The sequence below is a fragment of the Arachis hypogaea genome, chromosome 13 (assembly GCF_003086295.3).
Source record: "Arachis hypogaea cultivar Tifrunner chromosome 13, arahy.Tifrunner.gnm2.J5K5, whole genome shotgun sequence".
Classification (NCBI taxonomy): Eukaryota; Viridiplantae; Streptophyta; class Magnoliopsida; order Fabales; family Fabaceae; genus Arachis; species Arachis hypogaea.
The window spans coordinates 32,518,330-32,544,546 of NC_092048.1; the positions used below are offsets into that span (position 1 = coordinate 32,518,330).

General features: G+C 36.8%; 3 protein-coding genes across 9 annotated transcripts; all 3 read left to right on the forward strand.

Moving 5' to 3' along the window:
* Positions 1-683: 683 nt before the first annotated feature.
* On the forward strand, positions 684-5,831 carry LOC112737980 (proton pump-interactor 1). Of its 7 annotated transcripts, none has more exons than XM_025788178.3 (8): positions 684-890; positions 1,819-2,232; positions 3,086-3,274; positions 3,373-3,552; positions 3,663-3,857; positions 4,097-4,195; positions 4,340-4,843; positions 5,331-5,831. In XM_025788178.3, the coding sequence occupies exons 2-8, from the start codon at positions 1,855-1,857 to the stop codon at positions 5,640-5,642; spliced, it is 1,857 nt and encodes a 618-aa protein (XP_025643963.1). In that variant the 5' UTR covers positions 684-890; positions 1,819-1,854; the 3' UTR covers positions 5,643-5,831. The 7 variants fall into 7 exon arrangements, with proteins under 7 accessions (XP_025643963.1, XP_025643960.1, XP_025643959.1 ...); XM_025788175.3 differs by having other exon boundaries at positions 717-908; XM_025788174.2 differs by having other exon boundaries at positions 751-995.
* Positions 5,832-8,770: 2,939 nt separating this feature from the next.
* On the forward strand, positions 8,771-9,085 carry LOC112733369 (putative lipid-transfer protein DIR1). Its single transcript, XM_025782306.1, has one exon. The coding sequence runs from the start codon at positions 8,771-8,773 to the stop codon at positions 9,083-9,085; it is 315 nt and encodes a 104-aa protein (XP_025638091.1).
* Positions 9,086-16,001: 6,916 nt separating this feature from the next.
* LOC112733371 (protein FAR1-RELATED SEQUENCE 5-like) lies at positions 16,002-20,171 on the forward strand. The gene is made up of 5 exons (XM_025782307.2): positions 16,002-16,006; positions 18,209-18,260; positions 18,359-18,463; positions 19,119-19,754; positions 19,878-20,171. The coding sequence occupies exons 1-5, from the start codon at positions 16,002-16,004 to the stop codon at positions 20,169-20,171; spliced, it is 1,092 nt and encodes a 363-aa protein (XP_025638092.2).
* The last annotated feature ends 6,046 nt before the right edge of the window (positions 20,172-26,217 follow it).

A 26,217-nucleotide genomic window follows, 5' to 3' on the forward strand; every position in this document is an offset into this window, starting at 1 on the left:
GTGTTTATTTGGGTGCTATTATCTTAATAAAAAAAATTATTTTTCAATGAAAATATATCTTTTTTTAATTATTTTTTAACGTGTTTAACAAATTTCTAGTAGTAAAAATAAAAATATAGAAAAAAAAATCTTTTTTGAGAAGCTATAATTTACATATTTTTTAAAATATTTTTTTCTTAAAAATAAATTTTTTACATAATAAATAAATAAAAATATATTTTTATATTATTATATCTAAACATAATTGATAGATAAAAAAATCTTTTTGTATAAAATATCTAAACATAAAATTACTTTTACTTTTTCATAAGATTTAAAAAAAAATAATTTAAAAAAAATATTTTCTTAAAAAACTCATCCAAATAAATTCTAAAATAGTATTAAAAGAACAGAAATCTAATTTTTTTTATTTTATTAAAATTTTCACTTTAAAAGAATTTTATTAAATAATAATTCATTGTCAAAAAAAAAAAAGAACAGTTCTCTTCTCAATTTCCTATGTCATGGAGCAAAACCATGAAAGTGATAAAAACGTACAGATTCCCCCCCCCCCCCCCCCCTTCTTCTGGAATTACCTGAATAGGATAAAAATGGATTGTTTAAAATAAATAAAGGATTAAAAATATTAAAACAACCGTAAACAATAAATAGTGTAAAGAGAAAAACGGAAGTCCAACCTTTTCACTGTCGTGTAGAATTTAAGATAGCGAAATCCACTGCTGAACCGAACAAAAATTATATTTTAAAAAGAAAAAAACACACATTTTGTTGACAGAAATAGCGGCAGTGTATATTGCATATATTTAGGCTTTCTCTCTCTAACATCGGTTTGGATTAAGTCTTTCACATTTGGAGAGAGATCTGACTACTTTGAAGTTTGGATTTTGGAGGTCTTCTCTGTGAAAACGGTTTTTCTTCTCTCTGTCGCTTTCGTTAGGGTTATTTAGCAAATATTTTTGGTGCTTAAGCTTATATCTCACTCCATCACCACACTGGTATGTTTCATCGTTGTAGCTCCCTTTTATTATTACTCGTCTCAAATTTTCATTTTCTGAAGCTGTTGTGTCCAAAGATTGTGCCTTTTCTGGGGCGTATCAGGTGTGGTGGTGTGATCATTCATGGTACACTGATCATGCGCTTTTGTTTTTGTGTTTTTTATTCTAGTAATTTTCTCGTTTATCTTTGGGTTGCATTTTTGCATGCTTGGTTTTGTTCATAGAACGAGGTCTTATCTTTGCTTAAACATTTAAAATTGAACATTTTCTCTTGGTTAATTATTTTGCATGTTTGAGATTGTGATGATTCTATGTTGATTCCTTTGTTTATTTTGACATGCACCGTTGAAATTTAATTGCTGCTGATCAAGTTGATAGAACTGTTGTGTTTTTCCACTGAATGAGGTGTTCATCGTTCATTTAAGGCTTGCCCTGCTTTTTTTTTTAATTTTCCCCTAAAAAAAGAATAATTTGTAGTTATGATCAAGAATTGTAAAATTCTTCGTTTTGGTTGATGGGTTTTGCGTATCTGCTCATTAGGCCTGTGGATCAAACAGTTGAATACTTGGATTATTCATGATTTTCAATATGAATAATGCTATACACCCAGTCTTTTTGTTAACCAAGTCTTTTTGTTAATTAAGTCCAACCAAGTTGGTTTAACATAACAATTAGTTGACTAGCATTATTCCAAGTCTTATTGTTTAACTTGGTTAGACTTAGTTCATAAAAAGACTTGGATGTGTAACATTATCCTTTGAATATTCCGTATATTCATCAGTTTTTTTTTTTAATTTATTTTATTTATTCTTTATCGAATCAGGTTCTTTGTGTTTTGTGAGGCTATCCTGTAGTTGACATGGTAGTTGAGGTCACGGGATTTGAGGTGGTTCAAGGGCAAGTGGCAAACGGCGCAGCCGAACAAGACAAATCTGTGTCGGGTGACAAGGAACATGGGAAATTGGTTCAAAATTCAGTAGTTGCTGACCCCGTAAAATTAGGGTCCAATGGAGATGAATATGCTAAAGTTCGGGGGAATGGTGCTTTAGATTCCAGTGTCCCAGAAGGCGCAGTTGAAGATTGGCCTGCGCCTAAGATGATACACTCTTTTTATTTTGCAAGGTGTCGGCCTTACGATGATCCCAACATTAAATCCAAAGTTGATAAGCTTGACAAGGAGATAAACCAGAAAAATCAACAACGGATTAAGCTGACCGATACTCTAAGGGTGAAGCGGGTGAGTCAAGAATGCTTTCGTCATGGTTGCGTGATAAGATTTGTGTCGGGCTCTTTTGTCCTTTTTATTTTAATTTGTTTACTCGTGTCTCTCGGTTGTCCGATTATGATTAAAGCTTTTATGATGTTGAATCTACATTTATGTCATTCTATCGAATGATGACTTGTAGTATCGGGATTTTTAAAGACCACAGCATGAGTAACTATTCACCACATCACTGTTGACCGAATTAATTTGAATCCAGGATCACTACAGGGAAAAAATGGATACGATTTTGTAATTTGACGACTGAAAAACAAACTACTTTGGGAAAAAAGGACTAACCTAAAATATACAAGTTTTGATTTGAAACTTAATTAGCACTTTATGGGCGGTTTCTCTGGTACATTTGTTATCTAACCTAATTAGTGCATGATATTTATTTATCCCTACCTGACTTGTATATTCAACTGAGTTGAATACTTGAATTGTTAGAATATAGTACCCTCATAAAAACAAAGGCTATTGGTGGAATCTCCTTTACTATATGGTAGCGGTACTGATTCACAGACGTTTATAGTAAAAATGATATTCCAAGCTATTGATTCTATCAATTTCCGTTGATAAAAAGATTTCATTGTTTACTCTAAATACTTGCTAGGTTTATCAACAGGAGTTAATGAGTGTGAAAGCTGCATTTGTTAAAATAAGTTCTTGTTTGGAAGTTTATCTGACATAAGTGAAAATTCATGGTGATTTCGTACCACATCAATGGGCTGTTCATTCATGAATGTTTTATGTTTTTGTTGATAAGGCATTGTAGGTCTGTCACGATTTACATCTAAATATAATTGTATATTTGGTATTTGTGCAGTCCGAACGGGCAGAGTTGATTACTCAGGTTAAGTCCCTACGGGATGAAAACAAGCAATTTCAGAGTATTGTGGATGAAAAAATAAAAGAGATTGAACCTCTGCAGCAGGCGCTTGGCAAGCTGCGTACTGCTAACAATGGAGGTCGAGGTGGAGGATTATGCTCATCTGAGGAGGAACTGAATGATATTGTTTGTTACAAGTCCATGTTCTTTTCAATGCATATTGGATCAGTTCTTTCTATTGTAATTAATCCTAGTATAATGCTGTATATGTTTTGATGATGCAGATATATAGCTTGAAATACCGCATGCAACACGAAAGCATTCCGTTAACCGAGGAGAAACAAATCCTTAGAGAAATCAAACAGCTTGAGGGGACAAGGGAGAAAGTTATTGCCAATGCTGCCATGAGGGCCAAAGTACAAGATTCTCTTGGGCAGAAAGAAGTCATACAGGATCAGGTTAAGGTGAGAGAGTTTTGTTTTCATTTCTCTATAGAACATCTTGTTTTGTAGATTGTTATAAATTTGTAATTGTCTTATTGGAACAGTTCTTTAGCTATTAGTTTCAATTGCAGCTTATAGGTGGGGACTTAGATGGTGCCAAGAAAGAGAGACAAGCAATTCGGTCCAAAATCAAGCAACTTGATGATTCAGTGAAAGCCATAGACAAGGATATCCAATCTTTGCAGGAAGAACTAGCAGATGTTACTCAGAAGAGGGAGAAGGCTTATGAGAGTATTCAGCAACTAAGAAAACAGCGGGATGAAGGGGTATGTTATCCCTTTGTGTGATTCTTCTTGTGGTATTAATATGTATCCTTATCTTGACTCGTAAAATAATTGCCATCCTCTTTGCTGTTCCTTCATTAGGGTGTCTGGGCATGCTATTAGACAGTTTTTTATTCATTTTCTGTTCCCAAACTTTGTTATCTTTTACAATTTCTTTGATGTTGAACTGCTGGATACTTTCTGCGTTTTAACTTACTAATATTTATTTATTTATTTTACAGAACTCTTATTTCTTCAAAAGTCGTGCAATTCTGAACAAAGCACGGGAGCTTGCTGCAAAGAAAGATCTCAGTGCTATTGAGGAACTTGCACAAACAGAGGTTTGTCTGCAAAGTATTAATTCTTCGGAGCACCATCTGATATTAATAATGGGATTGCACTTTAACTTTCTGATAATTTTTTTTCCTTCTTTGATGACTTTGATGATTGACGGTTGTGATGTCATTTTTTCCCCTGGTTACTAGATCGAGAAATTTATGTCGCTTTGGAGCAGTGACAAAGCTTTTAGGGATGACTATGAGAAACGACTTCTGCCATCGTTGGATATGCGGCAATTGAGTAGGGATGGACGGATGAGGAACCCAGATGAAAACCCACTGCTGGAGGAACCTAAAGCTGCTGATACTGATGCAAAAATGAGCTTAAAGCAGCCAAAAGAGGAGCCGAAGGCTTCTCCACATGAAACACTGCCCACACAGAAGGTTCAGAAAGAAACCAAGAACAAAGCTAGAGATTTGAAATCTAATCCGGACGGTAAGGGTTTAGATTATGCTGATGAATATGAATTTGAAATACCACAAAAGGAGAACAAAGAGCCTGCAATTGATCCCGCAAAGTTGAAAGAAATTAAAAGGGAAGAGGAAATTGCAAAAGCAAAGCAGGCCTTGGAAAGGAAGAGGAAGTTAGCAGAGAAAGCTGCAGCCAAAGCAGCAGCCAGAGCACAAAAGGAAGCTGAAAAGAAGCTTAAGGTGATGATTGATCTAATTCCTTTGTTTTTTCTAATATAAATGCTTGATAACTAGTTTTAATGCTACTTTGCAAAACCGAGTTAATCAGAAATAAACTCTTTATTAAACATTTCTCAGTCAAATGAAACTTTAACAAAGGACTCCTTTGGATGAGTTTCTCAAAAAGATCTTTTTCAACGAGATATTTTCGTATAAGATCTTTTGATGAAGTAAAGATTTTTTTTTTTTTTACTTTTATTTTCTTTTATAAGATTCTTTTCCTAGTACGTATTTGGTTTTTGTTTCATTTTCTATTTTCTATTTTTAGTGTTTCCTGTTTCCTATATTTTGTAAAGAAAAAAGTGAAAACAGAATTAGATATTTTATCAAGAGTTTATTTAAATTCAAGTAGTCAGATGTTACAATCTTGCTTATGAATAAGATTCTTATGATTCATGAATATACAATTTTGTATTAAAATATGAAAATCGCACTTGATTTACTGTAGGATCGTGAGAAGAAAGCAAAGAAGGGAGCTGGGGGCTCATCAACTCTTCCCAATCTTGAGGGACCTGCAGATGAAGTGGCTGAGGCTACAGTGCAGGAGAAGGTTAATGACAGCGATGAAGGTCTTGTGCCAGTGAAGGAAAAGGTGGCAAAGGAGAGTAGTGCTAGATACAGGAGTAAAACAAAGGTTCCTGAAGCAATTCCAAAAGCGATACTTAAGAGGAAAAGGTCAAATAATTACTGGGCATGGGTTGCAGTTTCTGCTTTGCTAGTTCTGCTCTTCTTGGTGCTTACATACAACCAGCTACCCTGAGAAGCTTAGGCCTAGAAGGAGCCTGTGATCTGGCTTTCTATGTTGGATCAAACTCAACTTGTTTTGCCTTGTTTTCTTTTGATGAGAAGTGGTAAATCACCGTTTCTGACCATAAAATGTTTAGATGTTAACAAAACTAACCATAATATTAATTTAATACTTATGAAAGATAAAATTCGTTTGACAAAATTAACAAATTGTTAACTACGTATTAACTTTGTTAAAAAAGTACCATTGTCTTCCTCCGCATTCTTAAACCTCACCTCCCTCCCTTCCTCCTTGTGAGCTGGGACTTACAAAGCCAATATCCAATAATAGTCTTCACTATCCAGATCCGGGATGCTGTATTCCAATTCATTAAAAAAATGTTTGCATGCCGTTCAGATGTTCTTTTGTTAGGGTTTTGCATATTTTGCTTGATTTTTCAGATATTTCTTTTATGAGAATGTACATAAGAAAGTAAAAAGAAGAAAAAGCATGCCTTAGAGCATTTTTAATATAATGTATTAATGTTAGTTCTAATTTTAATTTTATTTTGAGTTTTATAACTTAAAGGTAAATTCTATCGCACCGCTATAAGACCGGCTATGCTGTATGGTACGGAGTGTTGGGCGGCTAAAGGGGAGCACGAACATAAGTTGAGTGTGGCTGAGATGAAGATGTTGAGATGGATGAGTGGTCATACGCGATTGGATAAAATAAGGAATGAAGATATAAGGGAGAAAGTTGGAGTAGCACCCATTGTGGAAAAGATGGTTGAATCGCGTCTCAGGTGGTTTGGACATGTGGGAAGAAGACCGATAGAACATCCAGTCAGGAGGGTGGATGAGATGGAAGATGGACAAAGGGCGAAAGGCAGAGGAAGACCTAAGAAGACCATCCATGAGGTGGTCAAACGAGATCTACATGTAAACGGTCTTTCTATAGACATGATACATGACAGAGCACAATGGCGTCGTTTGATTCATGTAGCCGACCCCACTTAGTGGGACAAGGCTTTGTTGTTGTTGTTGTTTGGATTATATTTTATAAATAGTGATTTAAAATTAAAAATAAAATTTACTTATCCAATGTTTTGTTTTAGTCATTTAAAATTTTATATTTTTTTTATTATTTCATCAACATAATTATATAAGTGATAATTTTATTGATTTTTTATTAAAATAATACTGTTTTTAAAATGATATTAATTTTAATATAAATTTTAATTTTAAATTAATTCACTTTTTAAAAATATTAAAAGTGATATTCTAAAAATATCACTTAAGCGGCATTATTGCAATTAAGGGAAATGAATGAATGATATATTAGAAGTTTGAGAGAGATGAATGAAAAGGAGTGAGGATGCGGAAATCGTGTATGTTATGCCAAAGAGAGTGAAAGCAATGCGTATGAGTCGGCACGAAAATCTGAATAAAATGGGCAATGCTATTGCTAGGAGACAATGACTTAAGGTATTTTTGTGTTAGTTTTGGATTGAATTTTTATTATTTTTAAAATATTTTTGAAATAAAATATTGATTAATGTTGGGACTCATCTTTTTCGTTATGGAAAATACATTGGTGAAGTGGATTAAAATGAATGTATGGACAAAATTTTCACTGTTATAGTGTCACTCCAAAACATAGCCCGTGTTTTACTTTTTATTTTTTTATTTTTTTTGTTCAACATATAAAACAAACTCAGGGTGCGTTTTGTTTGTTGGAAGCTTTTTAAATTTTCTTTTTATTCATTGAAGTCCAAACACAGCCTATATTTAGTGATTAGCATTTTTTTTATTTTTTTTGGACATAACAAAACGCAGGATGCATTTTCTTTTTTGCACCAGCTTTATTTTTGGAAGACTGAAAATGCGGATTGCGTTTTGAAGATGTCAGGTTTATTTTTGGAAAACATAAAAAATAGGTTGCGTTTTGTACAAAAAAATATTTTATTCGAGAATCCTCCCTATAAATACGAAGTAATACTCGTTCAAAATGTCTCACTCCATTTCTACTCCTATTCTTCTTATTTGCACATTTGTGATAGTTTAAAATTTTTTTGGCAGTAGGTTGTGTTAAAAAATCGGATTAGGTGAGGTTGAAATTATGGAAAGTTGTAAATTTGCGAATGTATTATAACGGTTCGATTATACCAAACACACATGGAGTGACTTTTGTTTGTGAATGTCCGTATCATTCGCTATTCCATGTATCATGAGTTTTGTAGAGTTGCAAAATGGGTTTTGTAATAACATTCAAAGCCACATTTCGAAAAGGGTGAGCAACATTTTATATAGGAATCATGTACAAGTATTTGGTAGGTTGATACAATTTCAAATGATGCCCTTCACTAATGATGGCAATATGCAGCAGATATTATGTATTTATCAACAAACCCGATTTCACGTGCCGATGATAGAGCTGTACGTTGAGTTCGAATAGCAGTCGGGGTTGGGCGCGGTTGGGGAGGAGGTCAATGTTGATGAGCTCGGGAATATAGATTGGGAAGAAGATAATAATGACAGTGAAGAGGAGTTCGAAGCCAACTATAAAATCGATGATGAAAACGATAACGGAGACTTGATAGACAATTTGGCGGTACAAAATGAAGCGGATGCAATTGTAAGTCAGCACCCGTTTGGCGAGAAGATAGTGAGTTTAGTGTCGGTTAATAGTTTAAACGTGTTGAAACCCAGCAAACATATTTAAATCAATTTGTCTGATCCAATTTTGACAAAAATAATACCATTTAATTAATTATATATATTAAATTTTAATTAATAAAAAACATTTAAAAAAAAATTTTAAACATCTGTATGCGAATGGCGCTTTTTTTTTAAGTTAGTTGCTTGGTGCATATAGAATTTCCTAAATTTTTTCCTGTACATATTGTTACTACGTGTAATTCCATGAACTACAAAATCAAACCACTTTACGTACGAAGTGACAACATACAGAAACAAGAATCCGACCACCCCGTGACCTTAAGGTCCCGCCAAACCATTTATTCACGGGTCCATAAACGTGAGGCTACGAAGTTCCGATCCTCTCCTCTTTAAATAACAATACCCACAGTTTTCACTTTCACGCTTGTTCATCAATAGTTACTGGCCATCACCATCGGCATTTCATTTCATTGAGCAAAAATGGATGGCAGTTGGGTCGCACTGCGATTAATGGTGGTGGCGGCAGTACTGATGACCGCAAATATTACGAAAGGTTCAAGTGGTATTAATGTATGTAATATGAGTGAGGATGGGTTGATGGCTTGCAAGCCATCGGTGACTCAGCCAAACCCAACTGATCCAACAACAGAATGCTGCAACGCTGTTAGTAATGCAGATTTGCAATGCCTTTGCTCTTACAAGAACTCAGTAGAGCTGCCCTTTCTTGGGATTGATCCAGATCTTGCTATTTCACTTCCCGCCAAGTGCAATCTCCAAACTCCTGTTGGTTGCTAAGCTTCTATGATATAATGTGTGTACTTTTTTTCCCCTGCTGCCTATATATGTCATTATGTCCTTATGTAGACGCAATTAAGGCATCAATTGTACTGCATCTACTATCTACTTTTTATCTATGCCATAATGTACTTGAATGCTCAAGAACTGAATTTGTTTGTATGATTGATGAGTTAGGAATTGAAGTTCATAAAGGCCACCCTTCCATTGAAGATAATTTTATTTCATGAGACTTGACTTTTATTTCCTTCATTTTTTTTTGTATATTATATATGTTTTCCAATAACACAATTAATGACGTGTTATATATTCAATCGAGTTGTTTAGTATATCTAAGAAGAGGAGTGTTAGGACCAGTAAGTTTTGTGATTTGTAGTCATCATTGATATTTTTAATAGCGTAAGATTTCATCCAATGGTGTGAGATTACTCTTCTTTTGCTGGTTAAGTGCTGGCCAGATTTTAATAAAAATGCTGACCCCCTAGACTTTCTGTAACACCATAATTACCCTAAACCTTACCTCGTGCCATAAAGCAAAGGTTAATCAGAGGTCACGACAATCCTTATACATAAATATATATATAGAAGGAATAATAATTTTAGAAGCCTGATGAAGAAATAATAAGTTCGAAAACAGAATTTCAAAAGCGCGAAACGTTCACACGAAGCTACAAACTTAAGGCACAAAATATATATACAAGATAATCAAAATGTATATAGATATATAAGTAGAATAGTCATAAGGTACTAGCTCCAGCCGCGGAGTTTAGGCCGACTAGTGTTATACAGACATACAGAATTTTAAAAGTAAAATAGCTTATACAAAATTTCTCTCAAATTAAGCCTCTAGGGCAAATATAAATACAAAAGTGAGAGAAACTAATCCAAAATAACCAAAAGATTCCAAAACATGAAAAAGGTCCTCCGCTTTGTCACCATCAAGCAACTCACCAAGGTGTATTGCGACTTGCATCTGAAAAACAACAACAAAGTATAAAATGAGAATCGAAGGTTCTCAGTATGGTAACAGTATCCAATAATATAAGATATAAGACCCCGAGACGCCAAAGACAATCCTAGAGCTTCATGTCAATCATAAGATTCAACTTAAAGCATAACTAAAATTAAAACCATAACTTTAAATCCTTTATGAAAACGGGGTAACTATCTTAAGGAATTTCTAACTATCAGTTCACCGCTGTCCCACAACCTTCACCAGCCTAACCGCCATGCGATTCCATCGCCACTGCCTTCCGAACCTCCTCAATCCTAATAGAAAACTCAAGTAATAACAATGCAAGTAAAGTACAAGTATAGCATGTATATCAAGAATTTCAAGAAGCAAATAATCATATTATACAATTAGGCAAGCAATTCAAGTCGGCAAAGCAAGCAAACAGATAGAAAATGCACATGATGAATGCCTGTCCTATTTGGTTGTGATATCACATCGTCGGTTCAACTGCCAACCCGACACATTCCCATGGGAACGTCACCTTTCGGTCTCAGAATGAGAACCCCCGAGATATTGTGCCCGGAACACAGTCCAGGATATAGTGCCTGTACACTCTAGTAATTCCGAAAGGATGCGAGTATGATACTCTTGCCACAGACCTCACATCTCACCGTAAGCGGAATAAACCAACCGTTCTTACGCCGCCACCGCGACCTCGACAAGCGGGATTAACCAACCGTCCTTGCCAGGCGCATAGCGTCTCAACAATCTCAATATGAAATAATATAGCAATAGTTTTTATAAATCATTTTTCAGTACATCAGTAATCCATTATTCCACTCTGAGTCCTTGACTCATCTCAAAAATCATCAATTCATAACTTCCATAACTCATTACCTCAATCCTCATTACAGTACTCCGCCATCTCACTCAACAAATCTTTCCTCAATACTCCAGAAACCTAAGCCTCCGTCTTCTAAATTCATGTAAAATTTACCTATTTAAGTCACTAATTCTCCTCTATTAGTTATTAGGCCTAACTACAAGATATTACTCTTAAACTGCAATTTAAGGAAGTTTGTAAAGTTGGAGAACCTTTGAAACTAGAAAAAATCATGTTTCAACAAAACAGGGGTCTCACGTACGCAAGCTTCTGCCTCGCATACGCATGCTGTTGAAAAAGGTGGTTGCGTACGCAACCCCCTGCTCGCGTATGCCAGATACCCAACCCGAATGGGTTGCTCGCGTCACGTACATTATGTCGCGTACGCGAGATGTCCAACTCGAAGGGTTTGGTCGTGTCGCGTGCACTAGGTCGCGTACGCGACCCTCACCAGACTCAAAAAGATTTCAAAGTTGCAGAATTTACTTTTTGACACCAAACTTTAAACAGTCATAACTCCCTCTACAAAAACCCATTTTCATCAAATTTTATATCAATTTAAATATCTCAAAACAACCTTTAATTTAAAATAAATTTAAACCAATTTCAAAATTGAGGCTCAAGTTATGATCCATCAAAATTCAATAAAACAGGGTTTTCACAAAATCAACAAGGTTCTTAAATTTTCCAAACTCCTAACCAAAACCATTTTACAAACATTCTATTGCACATCAATCCTTACCATTCAGGTCCACAATCACAATCATATGTTTTCCCACTTACCAATTGACCTTCTCCATCAATTTAACCCTATTTCAATCAATTTTTTCAACATAATTCAACAAACTCTACAAGTTCTAAATCAAGATTTCAACCTCCCCAATCTCACAGAATTTAACTCTTCACCAACATAATTCATCACATCTCATTATATTTCACATAGTTATCATCATTCATTCCAACATCAACAATTATCATCATAATTTATCAAAGTCACCACAAGCATCAATAATCATAATAATCAACTATCAACCAGTCAAACCTATCCTAGTCCACTAGCCTAAGTGTCCAGAAATATTATAAATTACATAGAGAAAACTGAAACCATACCTTGGCCCATTCTTAATATGTGTAAAACACCAAATTTGAGCCCAAACAAGCTTCCAATCACAAGAGTTAGCTCCCAGGGTTCCAATTCCACAAACTCAACTTCCAATTTAATTTTTACACCAACAATATTTAGTTTAAACCACATATATCATTACAATTAATTTCTAAACTCAAAATCTCAAAATTCACAAGAGGGTTAGGGTTCTTACTGTCTCCAAATATTATAGGATCACAACCCAATAATCTTCTCAAGTTAGATTGATTCTAAACACATTAAAACATCAAAATCTCAAAACTCCAAACACTAGATTTTCGAATTTTTGGAAGGAAAGACTGAGAGAAAAAATGAGATTTTATCACCAGTTTCTTGTATGAGTTTTGTAGAGCTCTTCGTGGTGATCGCGTGGTCACAAACAGTGCGTCAATCGGAGCTCCATAACTCAAGTTATGAGCTTGGAAAGTTAGAGGTAAATAGTGTCAACGGAGGGTTTCTCTCCTTCCCATCTCAACTACATATGTTGTGTTTGTGGCTAAGTATGGTTCATTAATGGTGTTATATGTATTGGGCTTGGGCCCAATTTGGATCCAGTCCAACCCGTTAGTGTTTTTGGCCTGTTTGATCCAACGTTGGGCCAAACCTTTAAAATTAGTACCTGGTTTTCAACTTTAATTAATTTTTTAGTTTTTTTACTGTTTTTATTATTCTCACACAGCACCGGACAGATTTAAGCCGGTACTGTCAGTTAATTTACTGGTTCACATTTTTACGCAATTTTCCGCAAAAAATTACATTTTCCAACTCAGAAAAATCTACTGAATCCAACTATCATATTTATATTTTCTAATTAACATTGTAAATTTTTGGAACCTATTTTGGACAATTTAATTATTTAGTTAAACGGTTAATTAATCGTGGTTCTTACACTTTCTCTATCTAAGAATATTAGGTTCGTTTAAATTCAGTGTCTACATATATATTATACAAACATGTCGCTACTAGATTACTTTTAGTAACTTGTAATTTTGTTTGCTGATAAAGCCAAATAGTTAAAATTAATTGGTGTGAAATAAATAAATTATCTCTTCGTCCACAAATATACAAGTCACTTTAATTCAATACATGGTTTAATAAATCATTAATTTTAGAATAATTATTCAAATCAGTTCCTAAGAATTTTAAAAGTGAATATTTAAGTCTCAAAAAAATTAATATCTAGATTAATTTTCTAATATTTTTCTCCGTCAAACATAACAGTCCTCAATCGATTATCCAACATCATTCACTAACAAAAAATACTGAATTGGCATATAAATTTGCACATATGACAGTTGAATGTCTTTGTGTACGAGAAGGACAAAACAGTAACCCTGACCTAAAAATTCAAAATTGTGTTGTTTTAATAAAGAAAATAACTTATCATACTACAAAAAATGGCATCACTTATTAATAGTAGTAACATACTATACAAAAAAGAGATTCAATCCTAAACAAACTTACATATCCTTCGGTTCAATCCAAATTTTCTTGCCTACTTCCCCATCCCCTGTCACCACTTTTCTGAGGAGACCCACCCGAGCCAAATGGGCACCTCAAAGATATCCTAAAAGTCCTCAGAATAGGTATACCCCAGACACATCATCATTGCTGCCACCACCATCGCTAGACCTTGAACCATTGTCGCTAGTGTCCCCTTGGGATTTCGATTCTCATAATTTGGGTCATCGATAGGCAATTCATACGGGTAATCAAAATACAAATTGTGTAGTTGAAGCTACGGAAGTAAGCAATCATTATGATAGACGTGTTTGCAAGGCATTTGCCTCACTCATCCTTGCAAATCGCGCATTGGTTATGCTCTGAGTTCAGCAACTCGTCGTCTACTGTCACCGTCAGAAGATTCTTCATGGTGGTCTTCGGTGCCGGCGGGGTACCATAAAGGTTGGGATCATTTTCGGATAGCTGTTGAATCAACTGCTCGAGGCCGAAACTGAGGAAGTAGTCGCCAATGGTGTTTGTCGGAAGGCATAACCCTTGGTTCGAAGGGTGGTTGATCTCAAATTGTATATTTCCTCCGTCGGCGCAAAAGCCTTAGAGGTGGTTTTGAAAAAAACGTAAACGGATCGAACACATCGGATCGAATGAATTTAGGTCCTGGTGTGGATCCAGAGGAACTTGAGAAGATGCGAAGATTTCGGAGGTCGATGGTTGTGGAGGAGGCGATGGCGGAGGATAGCAGGAAAGGGAGGAAGGACAAAGGATGGAAGGGGAGTTGAGCATCTATCGGGGGAAGGATCGGGGCCAAAACTGAAGGAGATGTTTTTCGTTGGGGTTAGAGACACAGTTTTGAAATTTTACGCTAGGGACTGTTTTGTCCTTCTTGCACACGTGAACACTTAACTGTTGTATGTTCGAGTTTACGTGTCAATTCAGCATTTTCCGTTAGTGAGTCATGCCAAAAAATTGATTAAGACTGTTATATCTGGCGGAAAAAAATATTTGACATTGATCTGAGTATTAATTTTTTTGGAAATAAAATATCTATTTTAAAATGTTTAGAGACTAATTTGTGTAATTACTCTTAATTTTAAAAATAATTTTGTTAGTTACCAACTTTTGTTTAACCAATAATAACCCAATACGGAGAAAAATACTTAAAGAAAAAAAAAGAATATTAATCAAAAACAAAAATTAATTCTTAAGCCTTTCTTATTTTACTTACCCAACCCATCTTGTTGATCCTTACCTACTGAAAGGGATTTTTGAGGTAAGAGAAGCCCCCGTCCATCTTTCAGTGATAAGAAAAGTCGAAGATAGATTCGTGTTTTCGTTAGCTACAATGTATTTGATTGAAAATCTTTTTAGTCGAAGCAGCCCAATGAACTAATCGAGGGGTAGCAATAAATGGGCTGACAATATGAATAGCATAAAGGATTTTTTCAGTAAATAATTTAATTATTTTAGAGGGATGCTAGAGGCATCGACTTTTATAATTTGTAGCCATCAAATAGTCATCAATAATGATTTTAATGGTGCAAGATTTCATCTAATAACTCACTTTTCTTTGTTGGTTACATGCTGGCCAGAATTTAAAAAAATTGTTGGCCCCTAGACTTTTCCATTATTTTATATATAGATATATGTAATTTATAGTTTAATTACCATTTTGCATTACTTTATATATCTCGTTTATTGTATAAACAAGTTAAGTTTAAGTGTATATCATTTACATTGTAAAGGAGATAAGACACAGTTCACCATACACACATATCACGTTTGCATACGTGATATATGGAAGAGAGTGATCTTCATGTATCTCGTTTACAGTGTAAACGAAATACGATTAAACTCAACTCATTTACATTGTAAATGAGATATTAAAGAAGTTAATTCGTTTGCACTATAAACGAGATAAAGACAAAAATCGTATATCAAAATATATAACTCATGAGTCATGACTAGTGGAAACATAAGAATCTATCTATCAGGTGGACACCATTCTAAAAATCTATGGTATATCCACGAGATTAGTAGTGACGTGCATCTAACAATGTTAGTGGTAGATTGATGTGATGCAGAGCATAACGAGTAGTACGTCCATGCGAGTATAGTGGATCACTAAGACAGACTGCAGCACCTCTCGAAGTTCTCTAATAATGGCAGCCACCTGATATGGACCTGGTTGTTTGACTTGTCTTTCATCATCTAACTTCCGATCAATAACAGGATGTAACACCTCGTGTACTGTCAGAGAGTGGCTGATCTGCAGCAGCTGACATATGCCGTACTCGGTTCCTAAACCATATTAGCTTGATGAAAAATGACTCCTTCCTCTGTGCCCCTGCTATTGAATTTGAGGAAGCGTAGCACCGAGAGATTCCTCTACCCACTCCCAGGTTAGGTACTAGTACCATGTTTAGAAATCACGCAAGTACCCACCCATATTAGCTCTCCGTGCGTAGATAATCCAATGTGGTATGTAGTATCTTGCAGAGTGATGGTGCACTCACCCTAAGGTAGGTGGAAAATGTGGGTCTCTGGACGTTAATGCTCCACGAATGCAGTAATCAGGAGGTTGTCAAATATAAAGTTCCTGAGTTGTACCGTGTCGCCAAACCCAGCCTCCCTCAAATTAGGGAGAATGGCGTCTGGTGGTGCGAAAGTGTGACTAACTCACTAGGGAGTAGTAAACGAAGCTTCTATTAAAATATAAAACATTTTAATAAATTAAAAAGATCTATTTAATATATGACATATTCGAAATCAAAAGTAAAAATTTAAATTTCGAAATAAAAAGATAAAAATTATAATAAATAATTATTTTAACAATATTACAACCAATATTCAGTAAAATAAGTTATATACCATATTTCAAATTAAAATTTAAAATTTGAAATTTGAAAAAAAAAAACGTAATAAATATTTATTTCATATTTCTTTACTTATTATTCTTCAAACTAAATTAAATTAATTAGTAAATCTCTTTTGAAAAATTAATTTCCTAAATCACACATTTAAAAATTTTATTTAATATTACAATTAATACTCAACTGAATAATTTAATAACATTATTTATCGCCTAACAAAAGCAATCTGACACCTAACTTATTTTATATTACTAAAACATAAGTTACTTTAGTTATATATAACAATACTAAAATTTTATAAAAGTACTTTAACTATAACTATATGTATTTATTTATTTAAAAGAGGAAACAACTACAATGACCTGAAAGTCGAGCGCTCCAATAATGTGTCATGTTTTGTTCAGATAATTGATATCATCATTTTATGTATCTACATCGCCATAATATCCTAACACTTTAAGAATATCAAGAAAAATATTCAAATGAGAGAAAAAGAAAGTTAAAGAGGATGTAAAAGTAACATGAATAGCCATGCTGTAAACAATTTTTTTTATAAACATGAATCTTATTTATCTTGTTTATAGTATAGGAAACTTTTCAAATGGTCCAGGCATCTTTATTGGAACTCTGAAGATCTATGTACGGTCAGGTTAAAGGTTAACATTTTGTCTTGTAGCACATTGTGAAATATCCATGATATCCCTAGAACAAATTTAAAAGTCACCATAGGGGCAGGTGACTGGCATCAGCCGAAAGAAAAAATGAAGCCAATTTATAGCTGAGCCAGCCGATGTACAATGTTGGTGGATTAGTCCTTTTTTGTTGACGCTTTTGGCGGGGCAGTAGTGGGCCTAAGAAGAGCAAATCCCTAGAGGAAATAGTGTCGGCGGCTAAGGATTGGGTAGGTCTAAACTGGGGAGAAAGTTATTTGGAGTGGAGGTCGTTCGTCACCGGTGGTGGGTGGAGCTCGTCGCGGCAGGGCGTGAGGCTCTGAAGGTCAGTCGCTGTCTGCCTGCTGTTGCTTTCTCGGAAGCTCCAGCATACAAAACCAGCAACCGGTCCGTGGTGTGGTGGTCGTTGTTGTCACTTTGCTTATCCGATCAGTTAAGTTCTCAGCTACCATCGCCGTCGGTAGTCATCCGGGCAAGTAAGCGTCCGTTAGCGATGTTAATTTATGTTTAACTATTTTTCGATTTCATTAACCTAAATTGAATCTGTTGCCGAATGTTTTTATCGTTGTTGAAGTAATGTTATGTGTTAGCTGAAAAGGATGATGTTTTTGCGGTTGAAAGTTATTTTAATTAAATGTGTTGGCCAAAATGATAGTGGCCTTAATTTGTTGGTTTGAGTTGAAGTTCTATGTAAGCATATGAGTATTCGTAGTGTTCCAATCGTCCTGTGTAAGTCTGTCCACCTTTGAGACTCACTCTGGCAATTTTCATTTCGTTTTCGATTTAATTTCTCCATTGAGATAAATATTTTACGATCTTGTTGAAAACTTCTGCGATGTGTTAATGTTGGGTTAACCGCATTTTCGACCTCATTAGGTGTTTGAGCATTAATTGTGTTTTGAAAAACATTGAGGTAACAGAGTTTGTTTTTTAATCCCGTGACAAACCCCTGAATTTGCTGCTGCAAAGAATGCTTTATACAATTCGTTTTGTTTGTGTAAAATCCTTCGGTATTTATTTTGTGACAACTTGGTTTGTAGCTGTATTGGTAGCAATGTTAGGAGGTAGTGGTGAATGTGTTTGCTTCTCTGTGTCGTAGTTGTAATGCATGTGGTGTTATTCGAAGTCTTTGTTTGTAGTTGGCAAGTGGATGCTGTGAGGATGTTGGAATCATGTTGGATAGTAGATGAGGTTGTAAAGTAAGGGTTTTTTTATCTACGTAAGTGCCAAAGAAGTTTGTGCAATCCCTTGTTTATTGTTTGTTACAGTTTGACATGTTTGTCCTTTAGGTAATAATGGCATCAAGTAGCAAGTTTTGGAAGGATGCGTGTATGTGGAATGAGCCTCTTGCGGATTTCTGGATGGAGGGCAATGGTGGTGTGTCGAATGCACAGGTACGATGGGTATACGTGCCATTTTGTTTTTATAGTGTGTTAGTGGGATCTAATTGGATGGGAATGGTCTGATACACCATATCGGTGGTATGGTTCATGCAGTTGGTTGTACTCTTAGCAGGTGTGAGGGTTATGTTGTGAGAACTAATATTCTATGTGGTGACTATGATGTGATGAGTCTGATGCGTAGAAGAAATGCTAGATTGGTGTTTTTTTGTTAAGTTAGCCGTGGCTGTAGTATCTGTTAAGTTTGCAAAATTGAACTTTCACATTTTAAAGAAATATGCACTACTTGCATCTGTGACAATGAAAGTCGACAAGCAAATCCTTTATTAAATAGTTTGGCATGAAGATCTTGTTGTGGCCAACCACTATGATGGCTGGGTAAACTGTATGTTAAATTATAACATGACAATGTTATAATTATAGTAATATTATAATCCTGAAAGGAGTTTTTCAGGTCAAGTTTTCAGGGCTGAATTAATAACCATGTTAGTGCCTATGAACATTCCATTTGCAAAATTAAATTTGAAATAAATTTAAAATGAAAGGCTTTGATGGGCAAGAGCTTTAATATGCATGGACGTGCAATATTTAAACAGAATTCATTCCACATAATGAAGTTGATTGCGAAATGTTTGTCTTTATTCTTCAGGACACAATGTTTGATACGAGAGTGGAGGAAGATGCTGAGTTATCCGATTGGGAAGGAAGGGGGGCTTCAATGTTGCCCGGATTTTTGGGTTTGGATGGGTTGCGAGCAGAAGATGTTCTTGAAATGGAGTTCTCTTCACCTCAGGAGGCAGGCGGCTTCTATAACAATTACAGCCGACTAAAGGGCTTTGCATCACGGCGAGGCAAGACGGTTAGAAACACTGCCGGAGAGATCGTGCGGTATACTTTTGTTTGTAATAGGCAAAGATTTCGAGAGAAGAAATGGTTGGAAAAGGTTGATCGCAAAAGGGAGCATAAGGTCGTTACCCGATGCGGATGCATGGCGGAGATGAGGATAAAGAGGAAAGACGGTAGTGGGAGGTGGTATGTTTCGCGTTTTGTCGAGGAGCATAACCACAAACTTGCGTATGGAAAGCTTGTTGATTATTTTCGGTCACACAGGAAGATATCTGAGGTAGAAGTTGCTCAGCTAACAAGCATGAAGGAGATTAGGATTAGCATACCTAAGATTTATGAGTCTTTCGCAGCACAACTGGGGGGTTTTAATCTGGTAACATTCACAAAGCAAGATATGTATAATGAGATACGGAAACAGAGAGGTCTGCAAGGCGGAGATGTAAGTGCGGCTATTAGGTACTTGGAAGGTCTGGCACGCATGGATGGGAAAATGTTTTGGCGTTACAAGTTGGGGGCAGGGCAACACCTATGCAACTTGTTTTGGAGCGACGGTCGTTGCTAGGAAGATTATGGGATTTTCGGCGATGTGCTAGCATTCGACGCTACGTATGGCCGCAACAAGTACAACCTACCCGTTGTAGTCTTTTCCGGAGTAAACCACCACAACCAGACATGCGTATTTGGAACAGCAATGGTCTCATGCGAATCGCAGGAGTCATATATTTGGGTTCTTCGCCAGTTTCTGGAATGCATGCAAGGTAAGGCACCGCAATCGGTCATCACGGATGGCGACCCGGCCATGCGGATAGCAATCCAGTCTGTATTTCCTGATGCACATCATCGGTTGTATGCCTGACATCTGCTGAGGAACGCGACTGCTAACGTAAGCGACCCGAGATTCACACAAATGTTTAGACACTGCATGTTGGCAGATATGGAAATCGATGAGTACGAAGCGCATTGGGAGGCAATGCTTAACGAGTGCGGTGTTAGGGAGGTTGAGTGGGTTAAGGACTTGTACACCAAAAAGCACGCTTGGGCCATCGCATACATCCGCGGTAGATTTTTTGCTGGAGTCCGGACTACCTCTAGGTGCGAGTCACTACATGCCAAACTAGGGAGGTTTGTCGAGAGCAGGTACGGGGTGTTAGAATTTGTCAGAAATTTTCAAAGGTGTGTGGATTTTCTGCGTGACACCGAGAACGAGCTAGACTTTCGTTCATGGTACGGAACACCTGTGCTACAAACAGAGTTTGTTGAGCTGGAAAAGTCCGGGTGGACGATGTTCACCCGCGAAATGTTTCTCAGATTCTGGGATAGCCTGAAACGGTGTGTTCGTGTTAGAATTTGTGAATTTAATGAAACTGAGAACCCTCATGCATACACTCTCCAGAAGTATCGAAGGCCTGAGATGAATTGGAAGGTTTATAGGGACCCTGTCGCGAACAGATTTACTTGCACCTGCATGCGTATGGAGTCGTTTGGTATTCCTTGTGTGCATATCCTTTCCGTGTGTGTTAGGCTTGACTTAGTGGAAATCCCTGAAAGCCTTGTGCTGCGCAGGTGGTCTAAGGCAGCCAAAATGGAGGTTCATAACCAATGTGGTGAGCAACACACTGCTGACCGAAGTGTGACCTATAGGACACGAGTGGGTGCTTTCTCCCAGCTTTGTAAACGTTTAGGGCGTGTTGCGTGCATGAGTGATGAAGACTTCAAGCTTTACTCAAAGAAGCTTCTGAGTGATGCTCTCTTCCTTGAAATAAAGAACGGCCTAAGACCTTCAACGGATGATCTCACAGCAGCACAAGATTGCGGGGTGAAGGACCCGATTCGTGTTAGAACAAAAGGCACGGGTCGGATGAGTCAAGCATGTGGGTCTGCCCCGAAAACCAAAAGAAAGTGCAGCACATGCGGGAAGCTAGGGCACCGGAGGACTAGATGCCCCAACGGAGGCGCGCAACCTTCACCAAGGAATGATAAATCACCTGCTGGGATAAATAAACGCAAGCGATCAAAGGTTACCGCCTTACTTATTTCGTGCATGGACTATTTACTATGACACGTTACCAATAACACTAACTCCATAAAAAGTTTCAATACCAATGCAATTTATTTCCTGTAACTAAATTAATACTGTATCAGGAGCAGCAGTAGTTATTTCATTAATTTGTGTCTCAATGTTTTTTATCTCCAATATTCAGAAAAATAAGTCTGTTGGTAAATAAAATCAACATACTAATTAATGCACGTAGGGGATTGTTGATGTGTTATTTTTTGGTTTACCATTGAGTTGTGGGTTAACAAGTAACCAGTTTTGCAGGCATATGATATGGTAACGATGATGGGGAAGGAGCAGTCATCGTCGTAATAAAATTAAAGTCTAAATCGCCTTGTGGGCTTTTCTTAAATTGCTTTCTTACCAATTTGTTCTTGCTTATTACCGAGTGCACACTCATTATTTAGCCATTGCATTGTTCATGCTTCATTACCAACCGTTATCACTTCATTATGTTGGTGTTAACAGTTCTGTGGTTTGACGTTCTTGTCAATGCAACAGGCACCCGTCGTTGTCGGAGAAAAAACGCAGCCTGAAAATCCATGTCAACCCGTTGGCTACATTTGGGAACATTTTTCGAATGGAGAAGTGTGACAACGGTCGACTGACTTGTGAGCTGTTGTTCCAACTATGCTGTAACCAAGAACATGTTATGCTGAAACTGCATTTTATTCTGAGAACTTATGTATGCATATGTGGATATTGTTAATCATAAACTGCAAACTCTAATTTATATGTTATTTAATAGCTACAATGTTACACTCTGGCCTCACTCCCTTTTATTGGTAATAACCAATGCTGCCTTGTGGATTCGAATTATAAATTCCATTATCCAACGGGATTTTTCTGCTGAGTGGGATTTTTACTACACTTTCACAATGATTTTGTCCCTCTGCGGTCAGTGTCGATGCATGAAACTTCTGATTTTGCTAATGTAAACCCTTAGAGTTTTTTGTACATGTGTATTATAGCAATTCATTTAAATGGAACTTTTCCTATAAGAAAAAGTTTGTCTTTCCGTAAATCACAAATAGTCCTAAGTTTTAGTTTGATTGCTTTGCAACATTTATAAATGTAAGATTCAGAAATAATCAAGCCCCCCCTCAAACGCATTTAATCAAAATTTAACAATTTGGAATCTCTTCATGAGCACAAAAAATCTTTAATCTTAGAGATCTTGAATTTAAAGAATAATTTAATGACGCAAACCTAAATAAATATTCGTTCTATTCAGTGTATATTATTAGTTTAGTAATAAACAATTAATGTTAATGAATATATTTTGATTATATTGTTAGTTTAGTAATAAACAATAAAGACTAAACAAAATTAGCTAGCGTTATTAAGAAGTCAACTAATCTTGCTTGTTTCCTCAGTTTCGTTGTTATACTTATAATTGGTAATTATTCTGTGTTCTAAAAACGAACGCATAACTATTTTTGAAATTTGTTCAAACAGGTTTTAGGGTTCCATTACAATAAACAAATCCTGATTTGTGCCAACCAGGTTATTTAAAAGTTACAACTACAACTTACTTGTATGCCCAGAGTGTTATGATGATTTTCATTTCATACCATGGTCATGCTACACATGTTCTTTCCCAACAATTGGATATCAGTCTTATAGCTTTTCCTAACTAACATGACCAAAGTCAGCTGACAGTTTTTATCCATTTTCTTGTTCATTCACGGGGTAACATATGGAGAGTGGGGATAAGTACTGCTATTAATCTTAAACTAGCAATAACTTCATTACTTAATATAATTAGTTATGGTCAACATAGTTTTGAAGCAAAATAAGCCAAACATGTATGCCATGAAGGCAAAGCAAAATGGCACAAGCTGGGTACAAACTCGTTTTGGCCATAAACCCCCTTTCAATAACAGTTGCCGTAACTTGGGGGGTGTGGATATTGTGCTCTAGTCTGTCGACAGGACCACTAGCATCCACACACAAAAGTGGCCATCCTACACATATAGAAGCAGACATAGATATACTACACTAAATCAAAATAATTTAACGACACCAGTAAAAAAGTTTACTACTACAAAATTCAGTTTCCAGGCTTAAAATGAAAGGGTTATCTTTAACAAAAAGCTCCAGATTTGCATCGTTCGGCGTCATGTGGAAATTGTTTCACTCCTTTATGCGAACTAGCTTCTTCCACGCTGCGTCTGCCTTCGAGACCACTGTTGCCCTGGTCTCGTTACAATCCAAAAGCACAATCTTGGTTGCGGTCTTCATCCTTAATTTGAGCCGGTCCATCTGCTTGTAACAAAGGGAGACGGTAAAGATTCATCTAATCCTTAAAAGAGGCACATGGTAACATAAGGCATCACATACCTGCCAAGGAAGGTTGGAAACTTTGAATTTTCCCTCTGTTTGAATCCAGTTCAGAATCCACAAACATGAATCGTTGCTGCAAAATCGGACAATCACATTTCAATCATATTTGCACTGGGGCTTGTGAGGTGACATGTTAAGAAACAAAATTATTACCATTCAGGGTAACTTAGGACTCCATCGGGGTACTTAATTGGTTCCCAAGTGGTTGGATCAGAACTAACATGGGAAAAGCTCAGCATGTTACATTCCAGTTTGAAGAACTGGCTGAGCATTAGCAGCTGCATCCAAGAAAGTCAGAATGGTCACACGTAACCGAATGTTAGTCGCACTCACAACTGTAAAACTTGTGGCATTTTGCATGGAGGCAAAATGTTGGGCAAATTCGATAACACTCACAATGGTTTTCATGTTGCGTTCCCTCCGCTCCGTGTGCTCCGGAGCTCTCGTCACATCTAGATAGTACACCCTTCCATGCTTAACGTCCACGACCATCAGATACCATGTGTATGTTGGCTCGCACACTGGGACCAAGACCTGTCAGTAAAGAAGGATCAATCATAGGTTATAACTTGAGTGAAAAATTTAAAATGTGGAGTGAATGAGATGGTTAACAACATGTTCTAGACGACTAGTTGCCGGCATCCATCTGTTCATGTATTTTCTTGTAATGATATCGAATGGCCTCATAGCAAGGACGTCCTCAGCAAACACGGAAGGTGTGTACCAAACACGAGGAGGCAAATACTGGCATGCTCTCATGGACGCGCTCATAAGGATTATGTTCATAAGCTGTTGAACCAGGCAAAACAAAGGTGTTAGCATTCCCATCTGTTTTATTTTTCTTATTTGGGAGGCACGGTTGGATGCAACTCACGTCAACATTGGGCATATAAACCGGTGATAAGGAGTGGAATCCTGCTCTTGGGACTTCCAGTGTTGAGAACTTGAACAGAATTTCCCTGGAATGTGTGAAACAAAAAATCAGAATCATTACCGAGATTATGTTCGAAAAAATATACTACACATTCTAAATTTATGAATAACCAGTATTTGTGCCTACAAATATTGGTCATTTTTTCTGTAAATGTAAGCTGCCATCTTGCATTCTTCAACTGTTAGGTCCATGTGGACTGTTGGCCTAAAAACCATTTGGAATCCCTGAACCAAAACCCAGTCAATGTCATCTCTTCACTTTAAAAATGGTACTAAGAAATCAAATGCGTGATGGTTTATACACTAAGCATTTAGTGGTTCGAATCCTTACCAGAGGAATTAATAGCACGGGAGACTGCATTACATTCACCCTTCCATAAGGTTTGAATGCACTCCCATCCCCTAAAGACGAGCCATTAACATTCGCGTTGCAATTATGCTCATTAGTTGCGCTCTTCCAGCTGTCCATCTCTTCCTCTCCGGTCATATGGTTAGAGTCAATTTTTTTCAGTTTCGGAATTTTCAGTGGAATGCGGCATGTTTCCTGCATCGAGAACATCTCACACACCTTTGTTGTACTATCAAGCGTAGACATGCTGGGTAGGTCCCTGAAAATCTGAACCGCACAGGTTTCATGCATTAGCAATTTATATAAAAGATTAAAGAAGGCTGATAGTGGAGCTCTGAAGTATGTAACTTACTTTTTCACAAACACGGTCAACTGAGTCATGTGTCGTGTCCCCAGAGGTTGTAGTCCTCTTAGCCACACCAGAGCACCAATACTGCGCAAGGGTTCGCTTAGGCAAGCCTGAATTGTTCCTGCCCTTAGTAGGGCGAGGAGTTGAGAGTGACTCGTCTATGATGACGTCGTCGTCGAAACCAGGAGAGTTTGGGATTATTATGTCTAGCGACGACATAACATTCGACGGGGCCAAACCCTTTCCTTTTTCCAAGATCTTCTTTGTGTCTGCTAAGGATCCAATGTCGTTAGTCACCGGTGCTCTATTTTGCCTTTGAGCTGGTATGTTGGTTTCGGCCAGGAGGTTATCAACACTGGCTGTATACACGGCAGGTGTGGATGAAAAAGTGGCCGCTGCAGTAGGGCTCCCCCCATGGGTCGCCAGTATTGACTGGATCTCAGTGATGGACTTACCCGTTTGGCACATGGGTCGCTCCAGTGCCGACATGCGCTCCTCCAAAGCCACTGTCCGAGCATCGATCTTCTGTGGACTCAGTCAACAAACCACAAAACACAAAAAAAAATAGAATATCACAATCCAATCCTAGTTATTAATCTATCCTTCATGATATTATGGGTCAAACTTGGGTTTGATAAGACAAGTTGACGTGGCTAAACATTGTCCATTGGGTCAATCACTTGAAACAAAATTTTGTTCACGAAAACGGGATCACCACATGTTCACCAACACAGGGCACGCCCTATAGTTATTGATAAAGGTTCTCCCTTTGTTCCAAACCCAGGCACATTTCATGAGTATCTCCTTGTAGCTAGTGTGGATAAAGATTCTTTGAAATTTTATTTTACATACGTACCTCGAGCAGCTTC

Bases quoted from the DNA above. Each gene is read 5' to 3' on its own strand.
- LOC112737980 (XM_025788178.3), top strand. From the start codon at position 1,855: ATGGTAGTTGAGGTCACGGGATTTGAGGTGGTTCAAGGGCAAGTGGCA. The intron at 3,275-3,372 runs GTTTGTTACAAG...TTGATGATGCAG, and splicing joins AGGAGGAACTGAATGATATT to ATATATAGCTTGAAATACCG. The intron at 4,196-4,339 runs GTTTGTCTGCAA...CCTGGTTACTAG, and splicing joins AGGAACTTGCACAAACAGAG to ATCGAGAAATTTATGTCGCT.
- LOC112733369 (XM_025782306.1), top strand. From the start codon at position 8,771: ATGGATGGCAGTTGGGTCGCACTGCGATTAATGGTGGTGGCGGCAGTA.
- LOC112733371 (XM_025782307.2), top strand. The intron at 18,261-18,358 runs GTTGTAAAGTAA...TTTGTCCTTTAG, and splicing joins CATGTTGGATAGTAGATGAG to GTAATAATGGCATCAAGTAG. The intron at 18,464-19,118 runs GTACGATGGGTA...TTTATTCTTCAG, and splicing joins GTGGTGTGTCGAATGCACAG to GACACAATGTTTGATACGAG.